This window comes from Amia ocellicauda, chromosome 11 (genome assembly GCF_036373705.1).
Source record: "Amia ocellicauda isolate fAmiCal2 chromosome 11, fAmiCal2.hap1, whole genome shotgun sequence".
NCBI lineage: Eukaryota > Metazoa > Chordata > Actinopteri > Amiiformes > Amiidae > Amia > Amia ocellicauda.
The window spans coordinates 26,443,717-26,469,786 of NC_089860.1; the positions used below are offsets into that span (position 1 = coordinate 26,443,717).

Genomic DNA, 26,070 nt, shown 5'->3' on the forward strand with positions numbered 1-26,070 from the left:
GCTCAGTGCTGGGGTCCATAAGCGTCCTGAGTTCTCAGGGGCTGGATGTTGGGCTGGGTTCACATTATTTATTAGATTTTTGATTTATTCGGTGAGACATTCCTGCTCCTCTGGAATACTGCAGTCCTGCTCTGAGGCCAGGTGTGGAGGTGCTGCTGGACGCTTTGTGAACCAGAAGCCCTTACCATGGCTGGAAAATTAGGAGCCCTCAAGATCTTCCTGCTCCTGCAGTTGGTCTGCCTGACACTGGCACAAGTTGTGAGTTTGTTCCTTCTCCTGACTTGCTTTTACGTTTTGAATCCTTTGTCTTTCTCTCTCTTTGTTTGAATGATTATTATTTTGTACCTCTGCCGTTTACGGAATTGAGTCTGGCTGAGTTTTTGTGGTTTATTCTTAATCCCAGAAGTAGGTGGTTATGGACTCTGGTGCCTGGCTTCTGCCCCCTCTCCCCTGTCCACTGTTCTGTAATGGGGACCGATCCGTTTGCGGGGGTTTGATGTTTTTGGGTGGAACAGGTAATGGTGGTCTTAGAGAAATGGTGTAAGAAAGGGGAGATGTGTTTGTGGAGCTACTAGATTTTGTACAGCTTTCATTGGTCTCTGTTGCTTGAAAGATCTAGAAATCTGAGGTTTTCTTGTATAAATATACATCTGTGTCTAATGCACACTAATTACAATTACTAATTAACACTGGACTGAATGTCACATCTGATAGAGATTTTGGCTGCTTTTCAGATATGAGTTTGAGTCTTCTTGGGATGTACTAGCTTGAGATAGGAGCTGAAATACATATGGATCTTCTTAGGAATGCTTTGGTGTGATTTGGATTGGAATCACGATTCATGAGAAACAGTTTCAAATACATTTTGCTGGTCTCCCTACAATGGTGATGCACACCTTTTGAATGGAAATGGCAGGAGACAAATAGAACAAATAGAAGATGCTGTTTTTGATTTTAGTGTTTAATTTTAGTTTTGTTTTCTGAGTGAGGGGAATGTTAAAGAGAAGACAAGAAATAAGAAAAGTATGTTACAGAGAAAGACATTCAGAGATCAGGTTTAAACTGAGTGGCCCTGAGAAAGGAGGCATTTGGGAGCTGCGGGTAAAAGACAAGGGTCTCCATTCACTATTTAGTGAGAGGCAGCCTGCCTGGCTCTCCGTGGCTCTCCGTCTGTATCATTAACCCCTGTCCCACAGCAGCTCATGGCTCCACCAACATACTCGGACAAAGTTTGTTCATCTGCCCCCCAGTCTGGCGAGAGAGTGTTACAGAGCCTGCATCGCTACCGTGCAACAGGCTGTGCAAATACACTCTCCCTCCTCCCTGGAGGAATGTGTGTGCAATAAACAGAAGCCCCGCTCTCAGAATGTTTTTTTGAGTTAGTCTTTAATTTCTTCACTGCTACTAAACGAGATGCACAAATAAATAAATTAAAACCTAAGCAATTGCTCTGAGGGATGTAGGCCTCTGAAGGATTTAACACCCCCCCTACTTTTTTTTACCTAGTGTAACCAACCCCCATCCCCAACCAAGCCACCCCCCGCCCCAGCCCTACATCGCTTTTCTGCAGATTCTAATGTTCACCGCAATCAGCTACCACTGGAAACAGCATAGGCAGTACTTTTAATAAGTTTAGAAATGTCTTTGACCATTAAGAATGAAAGGAAGCGGAATATGTACTGACACTGCATGTCTGTTATAGATGTCCTGAAGCTGTAGCCCACGCCAGGGGTGGTTCGAGGAGGGACTTGGTTTATTGTGGTTTGCATTGCATTTCTTGGGCAAACTTTATAATAATGCCCATCGATTCTTAATGACTTGATGTATGATTAACACAGGATGAACACATGAATGCCTACTACACTTCCACTGTGTTCTGACATTGGTCACATGTGGAAGTTGTAATCCTCCCAAACCTAGTCTGTCACCCTGGCCCCTAAGCCTGACCCCTAACCTTGTTACACATGCGATTGACAGCAGAATTCTGAGGAAGTGCATATGGTGTCATGTGTTATTCCTGGGCTATTCATACATGATTTAATTAAGAAGTGATGCCCGCTGTTGTAAAGTGTGACCCATTTCGTATACCGCAGTGAGCATTGCTGAGCTCCTGGACATCAAAGGAGGAGCACTGCTGGACCTGCATGCCTAATGGCTCAGTTAATCCATCACAGTCTTGTTCTTACACTGAAATAATGAGTTATGGGTGCAGAGTGGTGAAGGAGATTTGTTCCTAATGAGCCGATATAATTTCTAATTCTAATACGACTCTCACAGGCTGCTAATCGCCTCGAAAGCTACGTGCTCGCCCTGCACTGGGCTCATACAGAGCCAGAGATGGGATGTGCGTATCCCGCCATAGAATCCCTGCCTTTGAACAGTTTCTGTGTGATTGACTGTGTGACATTCGTGCAGCTTTTCCACAGGTTCCCAGCAGAGAGACAGTCGGGTTTAATCATGGCACAGATTTCTTTGTTTTCCTGTCTGTTGGTTTCTCTTTCTCTTCTTGTTTGCAGTTTACTTCCAGTTATATAATTGTATGTTGAGCTTTATTGTAATAGAGATTTATATGAATTATGCAACATATCCAAAAGCATAAATGAACCTGAAAACTGTTCCAGCACTGAATCAATCTCTCTCTCTCTCACACACACATTTTCAGCAGGATAAAGAACTAAAATAACTTCAGTATTTGTTACAGGTTGTACATTTTAATGTACCTGGATATTGTAAAATATATTATTATTATTATGTATTATTCATTCAGCCAGCGCAGGACAGTAAACTGTGCATATCTACATTAATAAAATCCAAATTAAACGCATTAAGCCAATACTTTATTCCCCCATAACCTCTTTCTAACCCTAACTTCTGCTGTGTTTTATGCAGAGGGGTCCGCCAGGTGAACAGGGACCGGTCGGCCCTCCAGGCCCCTCAGGAACCCCCGGGTCCGATGGCATTGATGTGAGTGCAGTTATTCAAACAACCACTCGCCCTCCGCTCGGCACTGGACAAAGAGCTGCATTGTCCACTGCAGCTTCCCCAGGGAGCCTCGCCGCTGCAGTACCGTCCTGCCGCCGGCAGAGGGGGCGCTGTGCGAAAACATTGCAACACAAAACGGGCCCTGTTTCTCTGAGACCAGATAGATTTCACTTATTTTCTCTATCATGTCTTTCTTCTTCCAGCGCGCGTCTCTTTATTGATTTAATACAACAGATACACGATAATCAAATATAATTTATAGCTTAAAAGTGTACGAATCTGGTTTTAAATGTGGCATAGCCTATTGGTCAATTGTATTCATTCATCTAATGCTGAAATATCTATATATTTGCAAAATATTAATTTCATTATTAATTATTATTATTATGATTTGTAATTTGCAGTGTTTATTCTCACTGAAACATCAGTGATTTGTATATTTGCAAATGTGGAGAAGGCGTTATAATGTGTGTTATTTTTATCTTATAAGGTATATCTAGTTTTGTGGATGTCTTTTGTGGTCTGAAATTACCGTTTTGGACAGTTAAGGCTGCAAATGTAAAAATACTGTAGCACAAAACCACCTAGGACTTTCTATTGCTGTGCGCCTTCATTCAGCATGTAAGCTTATAGGTAAAATATAACACCAAAATGTATCTGTTCAGCTTTATAAGGGGTAGAGTACTCATCCCATATCCCCAGGTAGCGGACCTGTTATATATACGCTATTGTATTCCGTGGGGGGCGGGGCTGGAATATATCTGTGACGTCAATAGGGGGTGGAGTGGATGAGAAGAGGTGCGGAATTTTCTCTCTCGTTCCCACGGCACTGTTACGTAGTAAAACTCCAATTAACTCTGTTCCACTCATACTGAATTCAGTTTTTTCAGATGTTAGTAAAACATCATGCACTGAACATTAATAATAACGAACATAATTATATATATATATATATATATATATATATATATATATATATATATATATATATATATATATATATATATAATTTATTTTAAAATATATTACAAAGATATGGCAGGTAGGTATAAGGGGCAAAAAATGTAAAAAGAAACACACACTTTTTTCTAGTGTTTTCTAGTGTATATATATATGTATAAGTTATACAAGTTGCACTAGAGGTCAATGATCCACTCAATGGAGACTGGCACCGAAGCAAAAGCAGCCCAGTAAAACAATATTGCAAAAATCTCACCTAGCTGCAGATGGGTCAGGGTTTTATATGTAAGCCCCAGGTTTGAAGTAGTAAACTCACAGAAACGTTTTTCCCCTTTGGTACCCTGGCCCACAATCCCACCGGCTCACTGAAAAAAAAACACTGGGTTTGTTGTGGTGCTTGTCATGTTTGTGATAAAACACTCACAATTACAAAAGATTGCGAGATTCTGGCAAAGTTTAATTTAGAATGCAACAAAATAAGATATGCATTCGTGTTTCAAGTTTCAACATGGTTTTACATTTTCCCCAAAATTAATTTAATAACATAAATATAAAAATATTGGACTTGCTGTCACTACACTTCCACGTCCCCACTGCCACGAAAGGCTGACATACACAAGATGGGCTGGACTAATTTGCAAACTGCTTAGATTGAACATTGAGCATTTAGATTTATATTTAGACTTAACATTTAGATTTAGCATCTACATTTAGTTTGAAGATGTGTGTCAGATATTTAGGATTTAGTCAAATATGTAGATAAAATTAAGATTGAACATTTATTTCAGTATTTATTTTTCCAATTGAAATATAAGTGGAAAAAATGCTTAATTATTTATGAAATCTGGAAAAAACACAATATTTATGTTAAATCTGTTACAAAAGACACAATAAATTGTGTTTTACATTTGGCGCCCCCTACAGGTATGTAAAATACATATTGTTCATATATGATTGTTCTATTTGGGATCCTGTCTTGAAAATGAACATCTGTGCCTGTGTCATTAATATGGCTCTGTTCTCTCTCTGCAGGGTGATAAAGGACCTCCCGGGCCTGCGGGTCCAGTGGTGAGTATTTTGCTGTGTTTGCTGCTGCTTGTGTTTGTACTGTGTGTGTGCTCTGTGTGTCCTGTGTGCTACGTGTGTGTTGTGTGTTGTTATATTTATGTCAGGGAATACAGTCTGTTATTTTAACATTAAAAGCTAAGGGTAAGTCTTTCACTGCCTCACCCCTCTGTGTGTTTTATTCCAGGGCTCGAAAGGGGAGCCAGGAGAGCCAGGCCCTGATGGTATCCCAGGAGAGGCCGGCATTGATGTAAGTGTGACACTTCCATTCCCCCTGTGGAGTTCAGAGTTCAGAGGGCAGAGGACACGGGGTGTCTGTTGGGCGGAGGGGCTCTGTTCTGCGGTGTTCCAGACTGTGCTGAGCGGAATGGAATTGGAATGGGGGCGGGGTTCCACAGAGAGCGTGGAAGGATCATGCACAGCTGTGATTCTCTCCATGTTGGATGTTGGGTAGAGCTGTACCGGGTGGGGGGGTAAAATTAGTAAAATTATTGTATTTTACTAGTTCGTGTGTGAGCAATACAGGAGTGTCTACAGTGTTGCCCTCTCTCCTGGTCCCATAAGGTAAAACAGGGTTGTGGGAAACACTGACAGATCACAACTGGCTTCAACTGATTGTGACTCAATCAGATGTACAGCAATAAAATTAGATGTTTTCCACAAGGGATTTACTGGCTAATCCATCCCGGAATGTGAACCTGAAGCCTGTAATTAGAGTTCTGGAACGACTGTTCTGGAATGAGTGTTCCTGCACTCTCAGAGTGCAAAACTGAATGATATATGGAATTACAAATTGTAGCAATTCAGTAAATGAAATGCAAAAAAAAAAACACACAAAAAATATTGTAAAGGTAATAAGGAAGAAAGGAACACAATAATAATAATAATGATAATAGTAATAATAATAATACAAAAATGTTCCATATTGTTTTGCTCTAATTGCTCTTCTCTGTGGTTGTTGTTTGCAGGGTCTGACTGGAGCCAAAGGAGACAGAGGTCCTGTTGGAAACCCTGGACCCAAGGTACTGGCCCATTCTGGGCGACCGAGCACCTCAAATAGAAGAATGTAAAAATAATATATACCTTGCATGCTTATGTACATAAGAACATAAGAAGGTTTAGAAATGAGAAGAGGGCATTCGACCCATCCTGCTTGTTTGCTGTCCATTAATAACTGAGTGATCCAAAGATCCTATCCAGTCTGATTTTAAATGTTCCCAAATTTTCAGCTTCAGCCACATCGCTGGGGAGTTTGTTCCAGATTGTGACGACTCTCTGTGTGAAGAAGTGTCTCCTGTTTTCCGTCTCCACATATGCTCCACAAATCTATATATTTAACACCAGGCCCAATCAAATATTTAACCAGTTAAATTTAATACTTTTATTTGTCAGCGGCCACTTCAAAATAAAACCATGGTTGCATACACGCTTACAGTTCCTGATTTGTGGGGTCAGAGGTCAAATGGTCTTAGCCAATGCGTTGAATGAATAGTGTATTTTTGCAGCGGGGTGCCAGTTGTCAAGAACACAGAGCCGCTGTTTTTCAGGGTGACCAGGCATGCTTTCACACATTGGGGAGATCCCTGCCTTGTTGCTGTGAGAGCTGCCCGTGTCCCTCTGCCACTGAAACGAAGCACAGTGTGAATGTGATGTTGCATAACTGACCCCTGCTTTGGTCTTGATTTCAGGGCCAGCCTGGTCCTGTTGGGAAAGCCGGGCCCACTGTGAGTATGACGCTCTCACTCAGAGCTAGGAACATGTTTAGGTGACGCAAACAGCCCTACACCGTACCATGAAGTAAAATTGAACAGCAGTGGAAAAGAGATTGATCTGGTTGCAGTGTAGGTTGTGGATCTCTAGGGGGAGCTGGGTTGTCCAAAGTACATAACTCTCCCAACAAACGTACCCGCACAGATACTGTGTTCCATTTGAGGTCCCATTTGTTTTGTTTAATGTTGACCACTTCTGGGACGAGGACAATTGTACTGAAAATTCATTTTTTCTCTCATATTTAAATGTTTATTTAAAATTAGATGTGTATCTCATGGCACTGTAGTTTGTTTATAATTGAAAAAACAAACTGACACCCACTTCTCCAGGAGGCTTTAACGTTCATGAAGAATTTGCAGTCAGTTTTGTCTACCTGTTGTTTACTGTGAAGGGGTCTGCATGTAAACTCAGTTCTTGTATTTTCTGGTTTGTCTTTAGGGCCCTGGACTTCCGGGACTGCCTGTGAGTACTATAAGAGCTCTATACAACAGCTGATCTTTCTGTCTCCCTGAACAGGCACTGAATAGAGGCGGGTGGGGGGATGGATGTAGGGAAGAATAAAATACTTTGATAACTGTGATAAAATGTACTGTGGTAACCTTTCATAAGGGGGATGAGGATGAGGATGGTGGCAGTTTAGTAGGAAACAGAGTGAAGATAAGGACCTACTTCTATTTTTGTGGTGGTGGCACAAGCTGAGCTGGACAGGACCCGGGTGCAGGAGGGTCCATCCACCTCAAGATCTGAGAAGAAGCCCAGTAACTGGTTCTGAGGAGTCCATGCGCAAACATAGGCCCTGTATTCACAGAGAATAAATCAGGAAAAATACATGAACATGACATCTTTACCGTTTGATTATTATTTGCACAGGGATGTGACAAAACAAAGCCTCGCACCTCCCTGTGTAGCTTCTTCTATTTGCATAACTGGTTGCGTGATGTGGTATCATTTTACTTTTGCATTGTTTTCTTTTTGGTCGTTGGTCAAATCCTGATGGGCAATCGATTGTCCCTGTGGCCAGTCTATCTAGTGTAATCACTTTTAAGATGATAGTCTGCGTTCAGTACTGCAGGGGACGATGTCCATGTGTCTCTCTGACATCACTCTCAGCTGCTGGAGATGCACCAATTTCAAACAATGATGTGATGGATGCCCTTGTGATTGGTTCTTATGTAGCAGCTTTGAGTGACACCAGACAGAACCCCTCTGCATATATGCCAACTGACATACAATTTAAAGAGAAGTTACTAAAAATCACCTGTGAGCATTAATAAATTAGATGTTTTTTTGAGAACCCATATAATGTTGATGAAATTGAAATTTGTTAATGATTACACTATTGTACTAGTGTCACTACTAAATACACAAACAGACAGTCAAACATGAAATTAATGACACACAGGGGCTCTCATTTTGGTAATTCGCTGAAGATATCCAGTCGACACTAAAATTAATGGGCATTTCAGGCACTGAAGTTTAAATAAATCTTACCAAAGTTAATTGCCCTTTTTGCTTGTTAATCTTTTTCTCCACTCTGCAGGGTCCTCCTGGTCCAATCGGCCTTCCTGGTGAAATCGGCCGACCGGGAATAAAGGTGAGGTCACAAACACTAATGTCACGGTTTCACACAGCGAGTGGCCCACAGGCAGGCAGACAGGCAGACACATGCACATAGGGCTGGGTCATCGATGTCATCCCCGCCACGATCAGAGCGCACTAAGCTTTCCAGCCTGACTTACGGCTCTATTGTCACCGTTATAAGAAGGCACTGTTTCGCATGTTTAGCTGAAGTCAACAACAAGACCTCAACACCTCTGCAGACATTTGGCCCTAGTTGCAACTAGGGCCAAAATGATGGACGGAAAAGAACAGCTCAGAATAATAAAAAAAACCTTTTGGTCCCTCCAAGTAACAGAAATGAATGCAGGCTGTAGTCATACAGATGACACGTATAACAGCACTTAATTTATACTTGTTATAGGTGCAGAAAGTTCCCACCCAATGCATTTTATTTTGACCCTTTGAAAGGAGTTTATTAAGTGTTCTGAAAGAGATGTTTTAAAATGACTTTGCAACCTCCTTCTTAGTTCCGCCTTCACACTATCACACTGTTAATGTATTGTTTTCTGTCTGCTTCACAGGGCATGATGGGACCAGTTGGCCCATCCGGGTTGCCTGGACCCCCAGGGAAACCAGTACGTTTGAAACAGAGACAACGCCCGTCTGCCCAGCAACCAATCACTGCCCCCCCCTTCTCAATTTCTTGCACTCAAAAGATACAGGAGAAGAGCTTTCATCCCAGAGGGGAATGAAAAACAACAGTATCTTACTGGGATGACCGCATGGCCACTACAGCTCTAGAATTGCTGCAAAATATCATCTAATAACTGTTTATAACTTACATTGTCAGTGAATATTGATATCCAGATGAAGGCACCTAGAGATGCAGCTTTACACCATAGTGTCCACTGGGTTTAACTGTTTCATATCTGTATATACTGGATATAGCTGACTGAAGTGCATCCTGTAGTGCTCACCATTTTACAAATCGAGTTTTCATCTAGGGCACAAACAAGCATTGCCTTACAGAAGAGGAAATACAGTAACAGGGCAAAGCAATGTTTTAGATTGATATATTTGTGCAGCTTTCTTTCCCAGTGAAACTGCTGAGTGTACATAAGGCTCGTAAGGCTACTTTCTGTGCATGTATTTTTTATGTCTTTGACCTCTCGCCCCTGCCCCCTCCCCCCACAATACACAGTCTATAAATCTGCCCCTTTTGGCATCAGGATTATGTCTACTCAACCTTTGCTTAAAACACAATTTAAGAGCTGTGTGTGTCTGACATGGTTTACAACTAGTTTTTAGTTTGTTGTTCAGCTGTTGAGTGTGAAGCTCACTGAGACACTGTAGGTATATGGGGTGCTATACTCGCCACACCATGATTGATTGACCACACAAAGCTCACACAGAGCGGGCTTGTATTTAAGTCCCTGGGCCTGGAGAGCAGAGTGTTTTATTAACCTGTGTTACATCTGCCACACTCCAGGACCACAGTAGTAGACAGTGAAGTCACTTGAATTACATTTTCCCTCCTCTATCCTCCTGCCCTGCAGGGACCTCCGGGCAAGTTTATCGCCGAGGAGGGCAGTGCTGACTTCCAGGTGAGAGCCTGAGATAAACCTGGAATCACATGGATGTATGCGGGATTGCATGTTATATATCAGAATAATGGGGAATTGATGATGAGATTAACGTGGAATATATGAGGGGAACAAAGGTCCCAATTCTCTTCAGGTTAAAAGCATTTTTAGATAATTGTAAATTAGTAAGTTGCTGAAGTAAAAACAACAAACCATCATAATAATGAAAATTATATTATAGTGCATCATGAGAATGACCTTTGACCCTGTCATGTGTCTCCTGCTTCACAGTGTCCGACCAACTGCCCAGGTGGGCAGAAGGGGCCTCAGGGGCTGCAGGGGGTGAAGGTCAGTCGTTATATATATTTTTTCCCTAAATAAAAGAAAATGCAGGTATTTAGAGAGTTGTGATTTGTTTGTTTTTTAATATCATTCCATTGTCAAAGAACTTTCTGTATTATTCCTGACCTCCATCTCTTCTTCCCATTCTGCACCATCTCTTTCTCGTGATTACATTTCCCCAGCTGCTGGATGTTAGATAGAACAAGCAGATGAGAAGATGCGGTCCTTATTTTAGCTCTTTGCCAGGTTATGCCAAGGACAACAGGAGCCAAGGACCCAGTTGAGCCAGTGTGTGTTTATTGTGCTGCAGGTTCAGTTCTGTAACCATATAGAACCTGTCTGGGCAGCGTCTCGTGTTCACCAGGCCCCTCCATTGTCTGTGATGCACTGTGTATGAACTGTCTTTCATGGGCATCCTTCTCCCTCACACAGGGACACAAGGGCCGTCCAGGAGTTCTTGGGGAGACAGGCAGTCTTGGGAAGCTGGTAAGTGTGTGTGTGTGTGTCAGCATACTGCCTCCTGAGAAACACACACTGGCAATCTGTCTGATAGCTCTTCTCTACTCTACTCTTCTGTGTGCCTCTCTCTCACCTCCACCCTCTCTCATTCTCTCTGGATTGTCTCTCATCTCTCCCTATTCTCTACAGCCTTTGCCCACTTCCTTCCCACTCCTACATCACCCAACCCTTTGCTCATTCTCTCATGAGCATTTTCTGCCTATTTTTCTTCCTACAGGTCAACAGGCGTATCACCATACGATTACACCCGTATTGAACAGCCAGACTAGCTGTACAATATTCACCTTTGTTTACCTTTTTTTTCAATAAAGGAATGTTGGCAAGTGGATTACAGTTAATTAGTACCTCCCATGGGTTAACTGGCACTAATTAGTATGTGATTTGTCAGCTATAGCAGTCAGTCCTGATGCATGAAACCACTGGCGGTCAGGTGCCGTGCGAACAGTCGGGTCCCTGCTGTAAAATTAATGAGACTTGAGAAGACCCATGCCGTGGAGGGTCACCTGACCGGAAACTACAGATTATGAAAGTGATTTAGCAAACAAACCAACATGGAGGAAGATTACGGTGGGATTGTAGTACACAGCTTCATTCCTCATTGTTCATGGTTTTATTTAATTTTATACATTTGATTGGTAAAAGGAATCCTAAACCAACACGTTTCTTTAATAACATTAGAGCACAATAGATTAAAATACGTCCAATGCTATGAAGGTTTATACAGGCCAGCCATTACAACAGTTGTGTTATGAATGCACTACCAGTTTTTGGTTTTACACTCTTTAAATCTCAGTCTCTCTCTCTCTCTCAGGGCACAAAGGGAGAAGTGGGAATCTCTGGTGAACAAGGAATCCCAGGCCCTCCAGTAACGTATTTATTTCTGTTTTGTTTGTCTCTCTTTCATGTAGAACTTAATCTTCTCTTTTAGTATTTTATAAAGATTTACATTTTAAGATCAAATTAAAATATGTATATGTATGTATATACATTTTAAATATCACAAATCAGTTATCAGTTGTCTGGATTAATAATTCCAACAATATTAGTACAGGAAGTCCTATACAAGGAGTTAGCAGGGTTTGGGGAAACTTATAAGGGCTGTATTCAGATGTTTTGTATCTGTGATATTAATCTGGCATTTACCGTTTCTACTTCAATAGGGCCCACGGGGATTGAGAGGCTACCCTGGGATGGTCGGGCCAAAGGGGGAAGCTGTGAGTATCTCATAAGGCCAGAGTCAATCAGAGCGGAGAGACATGATTTTACTGAGGCACTTGATTGGCTTATGTCCTTCTAAAAATACTGTACATTGTTATAAAGCAAACTGAAATCATGCTGAAGCACTAATAGATGGAGAGATGTCACATTCATCATGACTGAGCGTCTATGTGGAGTGACAGTCTGTATCAGGTGAATGAAACAAAGCTGAATCTATTTTAAATGTTGTCTTTTCCAGGGCCCTCGTGGGTACAAAGGCATAACAGGACCTGTTGGAATCCCTGGAGCCCCAGTAAGTACCAATTACGGTCTCTATTGATAGTATTATTTTTATTATTTATTTCTTAGCAGACGCCCTTTGTCAAGAGTGATTATTACTTTCCCCTCACTGTTTTTCACTAAAGAGCTGCAATCCTATTCTGAAGCTCTGCGGGCAAGGATGTTTTTGTCTATGTTACAGAACGAAAAACAGAAACAAGCAGGTAAAAAAAAACAACCCCCCCATGAAAAGCACAGGTCCGAATGAATCAATGACATTATGGCTGAACCAGCCTCAGAGTGTGGTACCATAAAGAAAGAGTACGAATTGATGTATGCAGATGGCTGGTGACGGGTTATGGATCCTGGACGAGAAGGCACTCCTGCCGGGTGGTGATTGTCTAGCTGTTTTATAAATGTGTTTTTGTGTTTGCTGTTCCTGTAGGGTAAGGAAGGACCACAGGGCCCCCCTGGTGATGCAGGAGAGAAGGGAGATGTGGTAAGTCTCTGGAGAGCATCTTTTAGTGTAAGAGCAAGCTGTGTCCAAAGAGAGGAGGTTGAATATTGTGGTTAACTAGTCCAGGGCTTGGGTCAGCTTTGAACATATTTAAACCCCCAAGCCTCTATTGCTTACCATCATTACTGTATTGCTTATTGTTATGGTTACTGACTACAACTTCTGAGGAGGCAGCTGTACTGGATCCAGGGATCGGTCACCACACAGCCATGCACATCTCACATGTTCGATCAGCTTCCTCTCTTAGTTTGGCAAAGTGGTCTCCAATGGTCAGGCAGCACATGAGCACTCCCCAGACCCCCTGCACGCAGAAAACAAAGATCACATCCTCTCACACTGGCTCCAAAGATCAGTCATTACAGACCTTCCCCTGGCTCTCCTGTTGAAGCTGTGGCTTTGGGGATTACGCGGTTGGCCTTCTGCCGATTCATCACGTCAGGACCCGGCTGCCGTGCCCGCGGTGGACACTGGTTCTACAGGGAGCAGCCCTGGTCACAGAGATCTGTCGTGTCATACAAAAGGGCAGAAGTAGAACTCTATTACATATGCCCAGTGAGTCACCATGCTGTTTCCAGTGATCAATCCCTATAAGGAAGGCTCAAAGCCAGGTGACAAGGGTCATGGTGACTCCAAGATGCAAACACTGTCCTACAAACCTCCCCTCAGGCAATTACTGCATTATACTAAGGTGCCACAATGAAGGATGACACCAGTTATAGAAGCCATCACTGATGACTTGTTTGCCGTCTTTCTTTCGTTCTTTCTAGGGAGGGCGTGGAATTCGTGGGCTACAGGGCGGCATTGGTCTGAAAGGAGAGAATGTGAGTCAGTCACTTTTAACATCCTACTGGACTGATTTCCTATATTCTGTCTTCCTGGTGATGTAGAACATGGTGAGTAGTTTGTTTACTTATTTATTCATTTTTGATTGCCATTTCAGGGTCTACCGGGAATTGATGGAAAAGATGGTACCCCTGGCATTCCGGGCATGAAGGTAAGGACTGAGACTGGTACCTGGTGTCCTGTGCTGCCCTCTCTGGACCAGCCCATACAGCAGCAGAACTGACTTGAAGAGTGTTTAAAATTTTGAGTGTCTGTGTTTGAAATCTGTTTTGGACAAAGTTTCTATCCAGTACTATAACACTATGTAACACAATTTTTGTTCCTGGGTAATAAGTGTTATTTTCTAATTGCTTATGCCTCAAAAGTATAGAAAATGGCTATTATTGCCCTCAAACTTTGCTTTTGTGACCAGGACAGTGATATTTTGAAATTTACCTATTTCCAATGATCTAACGGGTAAATTTGTCAGAAAAGTCAGAAAAAAACAACATATGAATCCAAATTAACATGTATTTATACTAAAATAATACAAAAATGACTACAAAAGATTTAGAAGTGAGTAGTTTTTTGAGATTTACGATTATACTGTATTTACAGTTGGATTCATATGTTGTTTTTTTCTGACTTTAAGTGAATGAAAAGACAAAAATTTGCTTTTGCCAGTGTATCGCAGATAGAACACAATTTAAATATTTAAATATAAACTTTCTGAGTTTTTCAAGGTGAAGTTAAAGTGCTGCTTTGGATCTATGAGTGTTTAAATGCATTTCATTAATAATAATCTGAGGAAGAAAATACATCTGGAGCTTTTGCTTGTAGCTTTATTATTTCATGATGGGACACAGTGCCAAAAATGTAGGCGAAAAATACATTGCAGATTGTGTGTTCAGTTTGATTTAGCCAGTGCTTAATTTTAAACCTAGTCCCCAGGCAGGCTTATTGATAATCAGTCAATTTATATTCATGATTCCCCAAACTATAAATCTCTGCAGATGAGACATATTGATCCGCTGTAATAATACTGAACCTGCACTAATGTATCATGCATAACTGTAGGTGTGTGCAATTACATCTGTTTAGGAAAACTACTGACGTGAGAAAATTTGAATTAGGGGTTGCTCTGCACTTACTGGCCGTGTTGTCTTCAAAGCCCAGAGGTGATTTTTCTGAACTTTTCAGGGTGTATAAAACTCCTGCATTGGGAGAACAGTCTTTTGTCGTAGAGTTTTCACTCTGATGGGTGGGGTGGGGAGCACCTGACCTGACCTGCACATGCGACACTAGGCACTATAGCAGTCCCAGCTGTGTGGGCTGCCTTATTGATGGGATGAGTTTGCACATTATCTCCAGTGGTGTCTGTTCCCCTGCTGGACAAGGAGTGCCTTGGGCTGATTCCCTGGAGGTAAACGATTCTGCATTGAAGGTCAAAGTTTGCTGTCGCCGCCTTGGCAGATGGAAAAGGACCAGCCTGCTCATGCAGTCCAAATCCCAAGAGCTCGCTGTATAGGGTTTGCATAGGGCAATCTGGCTGTCGCATACGCAGGTACACAGGCAATGCAAAGAAACAAACCAACATATTTGGAAAGAGAATTGTAATAAAATCACTCACAAGGTCTCAATATATCCAGATATAGGGGTAGAGGCATTTGTAATGAAGAAACAACAAATAAAGACAAAAAGTGAAAAGGACACATGAAATCCTCAAGATTTACGGTGTGCTGACCTGTCCCTTGCAGCCAGTGTGTCCTCCTTATACAGATGATGTTTGATGCTGTATCTGTGCCTCCTGAAGTCTTCACTGCCTCTTGTATTTTTCTACAGGGAGGACCTGGACAGCCGGGGATGCCTGGGCCTCCAGGCAACCAGGGGACAGCAGTGAGTAGTTGTAGCACCACTTACATCAGAAAGCACAGAATCCCAAATAATACTTTCCTCTACATTGAATGTGAGACAATAGATACATCAGGGCAGTGTATAGGGACATCATTAATATTCAGTACAACATGCTGTAACAGGACAGGTGAATATGTCAGTTTGCCTGCAGAAGTACCTGTAAGAGGAATAGTGTGCCCTGCAGGGAGACTGGAGAAGCCATGCCTGTCCACAGCTGGGTGCTCTCTGACTGTCTGTTTCTCTTTGACTAGGGTTTACCTGGCAGCCCTGGCATCAAAGGTGGCCTGGGAGACAAGGTAAGACATGGGCACAACCGTCTGCATTTCAACTCCACCTCTGTTTAAATCAGCTATTCTGCCTGTCTGTGTACCCATGTGCAACTCTGTCTATAAGTCATTGTGTATGTAATACACCCATGTATCAGCATATACACGTCTGGCTCAAAATAGCTATCCGTACTTCTCACAGGTTACAGACTGTTGATTTAGCCATCTTTTGTACAGCGGAACACAGGGTTAACATACGTTCTTCAGTAACAAACAGCTTTACAAAACCATGTGCAAATGGGCAGGCAACTACTAGTACTTCTGGAACAGTATGTTATTACTGTACCTGTACATGTTAATAAACATTACAAACAAGGGTAAAGCACAAAGGGATTTTGATGAATCTCTCTGGTTCTCAATTTTTTTTGTAGGGCATTTCTGGGCCAAGAGGTTTTCTTGGAGTGTCTGGGGCTGCTGGGCCTCAGGTAAGTGATTGATCAGTACTGTTTACCTATCCAGACTATAGAACTACTACTATTGAATAAAATGTGTGTGTGTGTGTGTGTGTGTGTGTGTATATGTAAATATATACACAAACAAAATCAAATCTGTACGGTTGTTAATGTCAACTGTTGCTTCATCATGCTTTAAAATTGAAACTTACATTTGTTTTTAATGAATTGAACACACAGTATTCCAAAAAAGGGGATATCCTCGTAATTCCTTCTGATCTCCTTAATGCTATATCAGAATGGAGCCGTTTTCCATAATGATTTCCATTCAGCTTCAAAGGATTGACTACACGCTGCCCTTTATCTCATAATGCATTTGCCGGATTTTAGGGCTTTTGAAGAACAATCTGCTGTGAATGGCACACTGGTCTCATGGCAGGAAGAGCTCAGAAAGATGACAGAACTGCAGAATGTGGCTGAATACACCTCACTTTTACCTTATTAGCACAACTCATTAACTGAACTCATAAGAGGGGATGGGGAGGGGGGTGGTGGCTACCTCTTTAGCTTCTGAAAATTAAATTATTTCTTATAATTTAGAGAAAGTACAGCGATTTTACAGGAATGTATCCTAACTCTGTCAGTAGTTCATCTTTTTGTTTTGAGATCCTTTATGGATGCCATGCAAAGGCACCACATATACTGTGAACATTGCAGGCATACATATCTAATGGATTCGGGATTGTTGAAGCCCATTATTACAATGTGTACATTATGTACAATGTATATATCATTATAACACTGTTATTTAATTAGCCATGTGATTGTATTATATCGTAACAAGATACCATTACGATTTTAAAATGTTGACACTGTATAAGTGTCTTATTACATTGTTATTATGCAAGCTCATGTGAGGTCATGCAGTGTGTCATTGTTCTCTCTCACAGGGAGAGCCAGGACCTCCTGGAGAGCCTGGGATGCAGGGAGTTCCTGGGCCCAAGGTACAAAGCACAGTCTTGCACCCTCCACTCCACCTGTACTGGAGGAGCTGCTTGTTTGTCTGTATGTCTGAATTCTTGCCTGTCCGTCCACCCATCCTTTGTGACTTCCCATCTCTCTGTCTTCCTGTCTGTATGTTAGTCTGACTGTCTGTTCGACTGATTCGCTCTCCACCTGTCTGTCTGTGTCTCCCTCTTACTGTTGGTATGTCTGTTTTTCTTACAATGTGTTTGTCTCATTACCTGTCTGTCTGTCTCTCCCACAGGGTGATAGAGGGCAAAGGGGGCCCGTGGGACCAGTGGGACTCACAGGAGTTGCTGTAAGTAGTTTGGCTCAGTTTAATTTGATTTCCTGAATTACATGTAAAATGAGAGTCAATGGCTTGAGTAACTAGGAGGTTAAGCATTAAAGGCACAGCAGGAACAACTAATATCTCTGTAGCTGCATGTTGTAGTATTTTTGCATGTAGCAATTATGTTGTGGTTACACTGTAAATACATTAACCTAAAAGGCTGTTTAGTGTTTTTGAGACCTACAATATTTTGCCACCTGTAGCTGGTACACTAATTTAAACTAGCTGGATTGTCCTGGAACCACCCACAGATTGCTGCAGTTTATCTACTTGTAGTATTAGTCCATTACTACCTTAGTCCATTCGGGAATGACCCTTTTGAAATAATTTCTCATTCATGTTCAAGGCGATGTGTTCTACTTTAATTCCAAAGCAGTTCATGTATAAATATGGATTATAATAGTTAATTGATTAATTGGACTGTACACCATTAAGGGTCCAAAGCCACAGATTATTGAAATTGTGCTGCAGTGCCCTCTCGACTAAATTGAGAACAGCTCCTCATCAGGGCCTGTTCACCAAGGCAGAGGGGCACAGCAGCCCATCACAGAGCTGCTGCAGTGTGCGTTGTGGATAGGAAATGAGTTCTGGGGGGGGTTGTGTGGCTCCAGTGTCAGATGAATGGGTTCAGTGTTTGAGGACGAAACCTCAGGATCCTGCATGCAGGTCGGCTGGAAGGAATTCCAAATACTCCGGAACCCCTCGGTGGGACAGAGCATTCCAGAACCCCACTGGCTGGGAGGATGAACAGCGGGGACCTGAAATGAACAAGGGATGAAGAAAGATGGCAACTCCACTTCTCCTCCTCCTGACCACGTGCTTGAACTAGAGCTCTTTGAAATAGATTACTACTACTATTTTTATATTTGTTATTCTTTAACCTTAAAAATAGTGTGGGGGTTACAATTTACACTGGGTAATATCTGTATGTGCTGCAGAGTTTCACAGTGTATATTAAGCCATTTAAAATTTGTAAACGCTGTGTCTGTGGGACCTTAAACTCATTCAATGCTGCTGTCTCTCTGCAGGGGATAAAAGGCGAGCGCGGGCCAGTGGGAATCCCAGGACCACAGGGAATCCCTGGAGTGAAGGGAGACAAGGTGGGTGACATCACACTGACAGACGAGGGGCCACATTGTTTACCACAGCAGAGATGCGACTCACACATTGCACAACATTTAGAAACTGAGTGGATGTGTGCCAGCCAGCTTGTCCCCACCAATGAGCCATGGCCACACTGTGCATCAAGGCTGGCTCTATTTTCTCACTGAAAAAAAGTTTAGTTGTAATGTTTATAATGGGATGGGAAGGGAGGGGGAGCTGGGAAAAACTGGTCCAGGATCCAGGGAATTTTAAGGTGATGGAAAGGAATTTAAAATAGTTACCGTGTTAATGCTAGGCTCAGAGGTTGCGAATGAAGTGAATGTCCATGCTTCCATGGTGTTGTCACCTTAACGCACCTCTGTGCTTCTCACCACTAGAGGGCACTCAAGCTCCTTCAATGGCGCTTTCAAAACGCTTTAGTATAGAGTAAGCAGGCAGCAAGTGTCCTCCATCTCCCTCTAGTGGCTGACAGGTGTATTGTTTTCTTCCCTCTGTGACTTGTATTTTCTCTAGTTAGTGGTTTAAAAGAGGGAAACGCTGAATAACCTTGAGGAAAATTAATTGTCTGACCATATGTAATGTACAACCATTGCAGCGCTGTTAAAACAACAACCGTGGAGAAAAACCTAACACTTCAAAGACTCCTAACTGCCGTTGTCCACTAATGCACACACCAACTAACATCAATTATGTGAGGCAATGCTACCAAAGATATTTCTTCAGTTTTATTCAAAGTAGTTTGCTAGCGCCTTTTATCTACAAGATGGCAACACCTACCTGGAATACTGACCCTCTCTGTGGAGAGCTGCTAATTTTCTTTGCGTGGATATCACTCAAGTCTTTCTAAGGAGAGAGAGGAAGAAATTATATAATCATATGTATTCTGGAAATTGAAACGTGATTCAACACATTGTGTCAAATTCAAAATATTTTTCTTTCACATCAAACACAATGTATTTAGTCTATGATTCAAAAACTGACAAGAATAATAATGGACCGAAGATCCGGAGCTCCCACTGATTTACTGCAGAATGTATTTATTTTTCACCACTTGTCTGTATTTCATGAAAGTGGAAAACTATGTACACACATTACACACATATATAGCTATATATTCTAATCAGCTTTATACATTTTGTCTTTATCCTGGTGTAAATTAATGTTCTGTTTGCTCTGACTTGACAGGGATTCCAAGGAAAGGTCGGACCGAAGGGAGACTTTGTAAGTATACACTGACAATCCCAGACACATTCCCCGCGCTGTGTGGGTAAACCACTGCAGGAGAAATATCGGCGTGAGAACACAGCCATGCTGACTGCGTCCGGCAGCACCTCCAAGTGATTAACAGTCACATCTGGTGAATAAAACACAGTACACACAATAACAGCCACAGCATAGTTTTCACTATATAATATAAGATAATACAATGATTAATAATAATATGGACCCCCCCAACACACACACCTTTTATAACCTCATCCACACTTCCTGCCTGGCACAGACTGTAGTATACGTCTTTGAAAATTAGCTGCACAATGCTGTGAATAACCCTCCTCTCCTCCATGCTGCTCTCTCCAGCCTTCCTACATTTTGACCAAGTCTACCTTCAGCTCCTTTGCTGCCCCCTCTCTCTCTCTCACTCTCCCTCTCTCACTGTGAACATCTTTTTTTTTCCAGGGAGACCCCGGTGTAGAGGGTCTTGGGGGAGAGAAAGGAGAGCAGGTGAGTGGAGTTTATAATTTAATCGTTTGATCATTGTCATTGCCCTGTTATTGCATGTGGAATATTCAAGCCTTTGTTATTAGATATGTCCTCTGTAGAGGTTCCAGCGTGTGCAATATATTAATTTCACAATATATAAATATATATTACTTTTTAGCTATCATAAACTAGTTTTACTCCTGCAGTTAGTACTGTTATGTTTACACACACAAACTCACAAAAGATGAGCTGAATGCATCCTCTCTCCTTACAGGGACCATCTGGAGAGCCCGGACCTAAAGGCCAGGTAAAAACAAAATCTCAGTGTCTCGTTTATCGTTTATGTAATTGGTTTTATCCAAATGCACACTGATCTCTGTGATGCACTCAGTCGTCTCCCCTGTGGCTGCAGTGAGTGCATCTCAGCCTCAGCCTCCGTCCCTCACAGAAGGTCTGATTGATAAAGAAAATGCAATCCGAATATTCACTGCCTGCCCGGGCGCGACTGCAGGGACGCCACACAGCGATTCTGTGAAAAGGTGGACATCCATGCCAAAACATAATTGCTTTGGCCAGTGGCCTATTGTGGTGCTCCAAAAAAATCAAATTATAGGACCCATCATGATATTCATGCAACAGTGAGATGAGCCTGATATTTTGAGGTGAATTAATTAAAAATTAAAATTATTTCTATATCAAAATTGTTCATTGTTTTACTTTAGGGTGCCCCTTGGCTTCTGCATATCTTATCATACTTATCTCTCTCCATCTCTCCCCTCTCTGACCACAGCAAGGTGTGCGTGGAGATCCAGGGAACAATGGCCCCACAGGAGACCCAGGGAAGCCAGGCGAGCAAGGCCCCCCAGGCCTGCCCGGCCCCAGGGGCCTCTACGGCGAGAGGGGTGTGCCTGGGATGCCTGGACGACAGGGCAATCCTGTAAGTGAACAGCACAGTCCACTCTGTCTGGAAACCACTAACTGACTGGCAAATAGGGTTGGGAGCAGAGGGCAGTCTTCTCCACTGGAGTAGCTTCAGGACACAACGGCACCTACAGAGATTATATAAATTACAGTTACAACTCTTAGAATGTTTTACAATAAGCTCAGGTAATATAATTAACCAATGATCCAATCTCTGCTATTGCCATTTTATAGAAAGAGGCACAGTTCATACGACCTGAGAGCTCTGAGTCTTCATTAGCACCCTCCCTCTCTGTCAAATCTTGTATTGATTGTTGTAGGGTTTGGCTGGTTTGCAGTTCTTGTTGGTTCCTGCATCCCCTTTTTTCTCCCTTTATTATTATTTGGATGCTATCCATTGGCAGTAGAGCTTGGCCCGCCCTGCTCCTGGATTTATGTTGTTGTGAGGGGCAGATCTCAGATCTCTGTGTTCCTGTCCCCTTGCAGTTAGATTTGCTCTCCCAGTAGAGCAGGCCTGTTAATCCGTTCCTGGCTGAGCTGTTCCCAGTAGAGCGGACCCGGATGTCCTGCTCCTGGAGTATCTGGCGGATGGTGTGCGGGCGGTGCTGCTTGCCCCTGTCCAGTGTTATATTCTTCACCAGTAGAGCTTGGCCTGTTGGTTTATGGGTTCCTGTTGGTTCCCTGACCCCTTTCTTTTTATTTTCATTAATTCATTGTTACTGGTTGAGATGAGGCTCAGCCTAACAGGCTCTGGCCTCTGGGCAGGCTTCCTTACCAATCCGCTGCTGGCCTCCCTTGTGATGCGTCGGTTATACGGTAACCCCTCCATCTTTGGGTATTATCCTCAAATCTAAAGATAACATTAGGTTGTGAAAGCAATCCAGGTTATCTGAGAAAGAGGATACTACCCAAAGACTGCAAGGCCTTGAGGGAGTCTCTTGACATCTGGAAAAAATTTACTTTTCTACTGTACGTCAAGGTCTTTATACAAGCATGGGAGGTCTACTCAAGTGTGCAGTAGCCAATAGGCAGCTTTGTGATACAAAATGCGTTCACTGAGGTCCCATGGTAACAACAAAGGTCCCTCCCCCTTTGGGTTGTATGTGTTGAACTATACATGCAGTTCTTTTTGTGTTCCTTTTATTCTGTAATAAAGGTATTAAAAGTCAATCTCTCTCCCCCTTTCTCTCTCCCTCCCTCCACAGGGCAGAGACACTTCTGACCAACACATCATTGAAGTGGTGCTGAAGATGATACAGGGTGAGAAATATCAAATCTCACAGAAACAGAGACAGATACAAAACCAAAACAGTAGAATAACACATTTAAATTGTTTTTGGGATTATTTTCAATGCATTTTTTATTGTTTGGGGAAAATAATAAAAATCAGTTTAGGCCAATCAGCACAGATGGGAAACCCCAGGGAATCTAATTGACTTTCTAACTTAGGAGAAAAACACAAAAATGATTAATGCCTCCCTCCTGCTGACCCCAGGCCAAACTGAAACTGACTGAGACACAGGGAGTCAGGAGCAGAGACAGGACTCAAACCGGGAACCCTCCGACATTAAACTCTGCCACTGGCACCGGAAGGGCCTCTTTCCTCACAGCAAAACATAGGAACGCTAGAATATTTACACTCGAGAGGAGGCCAATCTTGGCATCTTGCTTTAGTGTGGTCTCCTCAAGTTGAATCAAAACATCTCAGACTCAGCTGAAGTGACCTTTGGAAAATGAACAATATTAACAACATTACATAATACTTGCCATTGTCATTGTTGTGGCAGAGAGGCTGGCGGCGGTGGCGGTGAGCGCAAAGAGGGCTGTTCTGGGCGGAGCTGGCGTCATGGGACCCCCCGGACCCCCCGGCCCTCCTGGCGCTCCCGGGCCCCAGGGACCTCATGGCCTCACAGGACCCAGAGGAATCCCTGGGATGCTGGGTGCCTCTGGGCAGATCGGAAACACCGGGCACAAAGGTAGGCAAGAGCGGGGACTGTGCTGACCGCAGGGGGCCGAGGGTCTCTGTGTAAGAGTGGCAGCAGATGCAGCTTTTCCCTGCAGAGACGGCTCATCACTGTGACATGAAAGCTAACTGAGCATCCCAGGGCTGTGTAGTAAGTGTTCATTGCTTTACTCCATTTCTCTCCTCCCACAGCTGCTCACAGCCATGGTGTTCCTGAGCATTTATTTATTACGTTACTTTATTTATTATGTAAGTTGATCAGATCAGTCGACGCCTGACAGACGGAATAATAAAAATACACCCTAATTACTATCAAAACCTACAACAGACACATTTCAATGAGCTAATCAATATTTGGTCATGTAACAGAATATGAAGTAATTTAAATTAAGCTCTGTGTGCTCCTCAGTCTGAACTGCTCACTTCTCTTCCTCCCGAGTTCAACCCTCCGATCTTAAGAGGTGCCAACTCTGGTACTTCTCTGCAATCACCTACCTACCTACTTACCTACCTACCAACCTACCTCTCTCTGTCTCTCTCTCTTCAGGAAAGAAGGGTCCCAAGGGTGAACGAGGGGACCCAGGCCGTCCCCACCAGGGTCAGCCAGGTCCACCAGGTATTCCAGGTAAGAGTGGGAGGCGGCTTGTCGGGGGGTTCAGCACACATATCTGCCAATTCCACACCCAAAGAACCATCATAGCTTTGTGAAATGCCCATAAACTCCAGGAACACTTAGAGGGGGGGAAAAATATAAATGTGTGAGAATACAGCGCTGGTCCATTGAAACAGTGTGTTACCTAAAAATAAGGTGAATGTGAGAGTGGGGGATGGGTCACAATTAATTTAAGAGAAAACTGTTCAACTATCATGAAGAGGAAGGCTTTTGATACTGAAGAACAAGGTGCAAGAAGAAACTGTTTGGCCCATATTGGTCACCTAGTGCTTACCTCACTGATCAAATACAAATACCATCAAACAGCCAATACCATCAGATCTTGCAGTACTGTGGTTTGATTTACCTTGATTTCACACTGCCTTTGGACAAAGTTGAAAGTGATTTGCATCCTCCTCCCTCCTCCACTTCTCTCTCTCTCCCTCCCCCTCTGGATCCCACTTTTCTCCCTCTTCCTGCAACCTACCGCTCCCTCTCACCCTCCCTCAGGCCCTCCTGGCGTGGACGGGTACGGCCGGGACGGGAAGCATGGCGAGCAGGGTCCCCAGGGCTCGCCGGGTGAGAACGGACACCCTGGCCGTGTCGGCCCACTGGGTCTCCCTGGGTTCTGCGAAGCAGCAGCGTGTCTGGCGGCCTCGGCGTACACCTCGGCTCGGCTCTCCGAAGCGGGCACCATCAAGGGGCCGTCCAAGTAAAGCGTAGATGAAGACGGCACCGGGGGGAGACAGACGCCCGAGAAGACAGAGGGAAACCGCCACGTCCCCCCAGTGTCAGCCCTACCCCACCGCTCCTCGCCACGACGGGAGCCAACGAGAGACACATGAAAAACACCAGTCAAAACCGTCTTGGACTGAGACAACTGAACTGAAGAGAGAGACTTGACTCCCAACTATTGGTGCTTTCTATTGTACCATGGTCAATTTAAATGCATTTTTGTCCATTTTTGTTTTGTTTTGATTTTTTTCTGCCTTTTTTATTTTAAGATTATAAATAGAGACACTTCAGAGCCACCATCCCTACCCCACGTCATTAAAGTGTAAAAATAATTACAGAAATTACCAATAAAATAAAGACTATGATAGTATAAGGCAATATTCAAATACCTTTGTAAGATTCATTGTTAATTACCTCATGCGAGACTGTAAAATGCTTGTTTCCTTCCTCTTTGTTTCTCCTTAATGCTGTCTGTTTGTTGTTTTGTTTAATTAACTTCATTTAGAGATCAATTAACTTTTTTCTGCTTCGATAGAACAGCATTCCCTGATTGACAATCGCCCGATGATTCAGTGCTGTAAATCTTTGTAAATGTGTGTTAATTTTATATATATAAAAAGTGGGTTTTCAATGCAAAAAATAAATAAAATAATTAACAATGATAATGAAGGAAAAACCCAATGTTAATGAACTTAATCAGCATTTTTTTTCTTAATTTCAATCAGGTTATCTAACTACTTTACTGCTACCAAGAAAACTAAAAGCTAAAAACCAAAAGGATTAAAAGCCACTGTCTAAACACAAGCATATGTGAAATATGTCAACTGAAATATCAGAGACTGAACTGAAACTGAAAAGGAAAAAAAATGATTAGTTTCATTAACAGAAGTTATTTATTATGTTCTGCTATGTTTGTTCAACTGTAAAGACTTTTTAGTTTTTTTGATTTTTCAGTGCAACCCGAATCAATAAAGAGGAACGTTTTGTAAAAGAGAAATTCTTCTGTATCGAATGGGAATGATGGTGAAGAACGCAGCTTTTTAAATTTTCCCCGTGAGTACATCACCTTCTTTGGCTCTAACCACCTTCTCTACTTCTTCTCTGCGTAATAAAATTATACTGTCCAAACGGTTGGCAATCGTCCACAATTATTTAATCCTGGCAGCACAGGGATGTGCCAAGAAGAAAATAAAATGCCATCAGTGTCACATGATCAGTTATCCTGGACTGAAATAAATATGTTTCCAGTAATCATGGACCTTTTTTGATTCACATGCTTAGACTTATGAGGTGGGGTTGTAGGTGGATATGGAAATAGTTTGCTAATGAACAGTTGAGGGAAAAAAAAAATCTGAAAAACCTATGATGTAGCTTTAGCAGGCTAGAGGTCTGAGTTTTCAATTCTCAGATCT

At 42.6% G+C, this 26,070-nt stretch overlaps 1 protein-coding gene across 1 annotated transcript; it reads left to right on the forward strand.

Annotated features, from left to right (window-relative positions):
- On the forward strand, nt 1–25,786 carry col9a2 (procollagen, type IX, alpha 2). Its single transcript, XM_066717232.1, has 32 exons — nt 1–258; nt 2,890–2,964; nt 4,975–5,010; nt 5,195–5,257; nt 5,976–6,029; nt 6,696–6,731; nt 7,216–7,239; nt 8,318–8,371; nt 8,919–8,972; nt 9,894–9,941; nt 10,212–10,268; nt 10,695–10,748; nt 11,593–11,646; nt 11,942–11,995; nt 12,238–12,291; nt 12,703–12,756; nt 13,542–13,595; nt 13,715–13,768; nt 15,439–15,492; nt 15,762–15,806; nt 16,208–16,261; nt 17,179–17,232; nt 17,496–17,549; nt 18,611–18,682; nt 19,872–19,907; nt 20,364–20,408; nt 20,662–20,694; nt 21,178–21,324; nt 22,514–22,568; nt 23,096–23,284; nt 23,819–23,896; nt 24,434–25,786. Exons 1-32 carry the CDS (start codon nt 187–189, stop codon nt 24,637–24,639), a joined length of 2,073 nt encoding a protein of 690 aa, XP_066573329.1. The 5' UTR covers nt 1–186; the 3' UTR covers nt 24,640–25,786.
- Nucleotides 25,787–26,070: the final 284 nt, after the last annotated feature.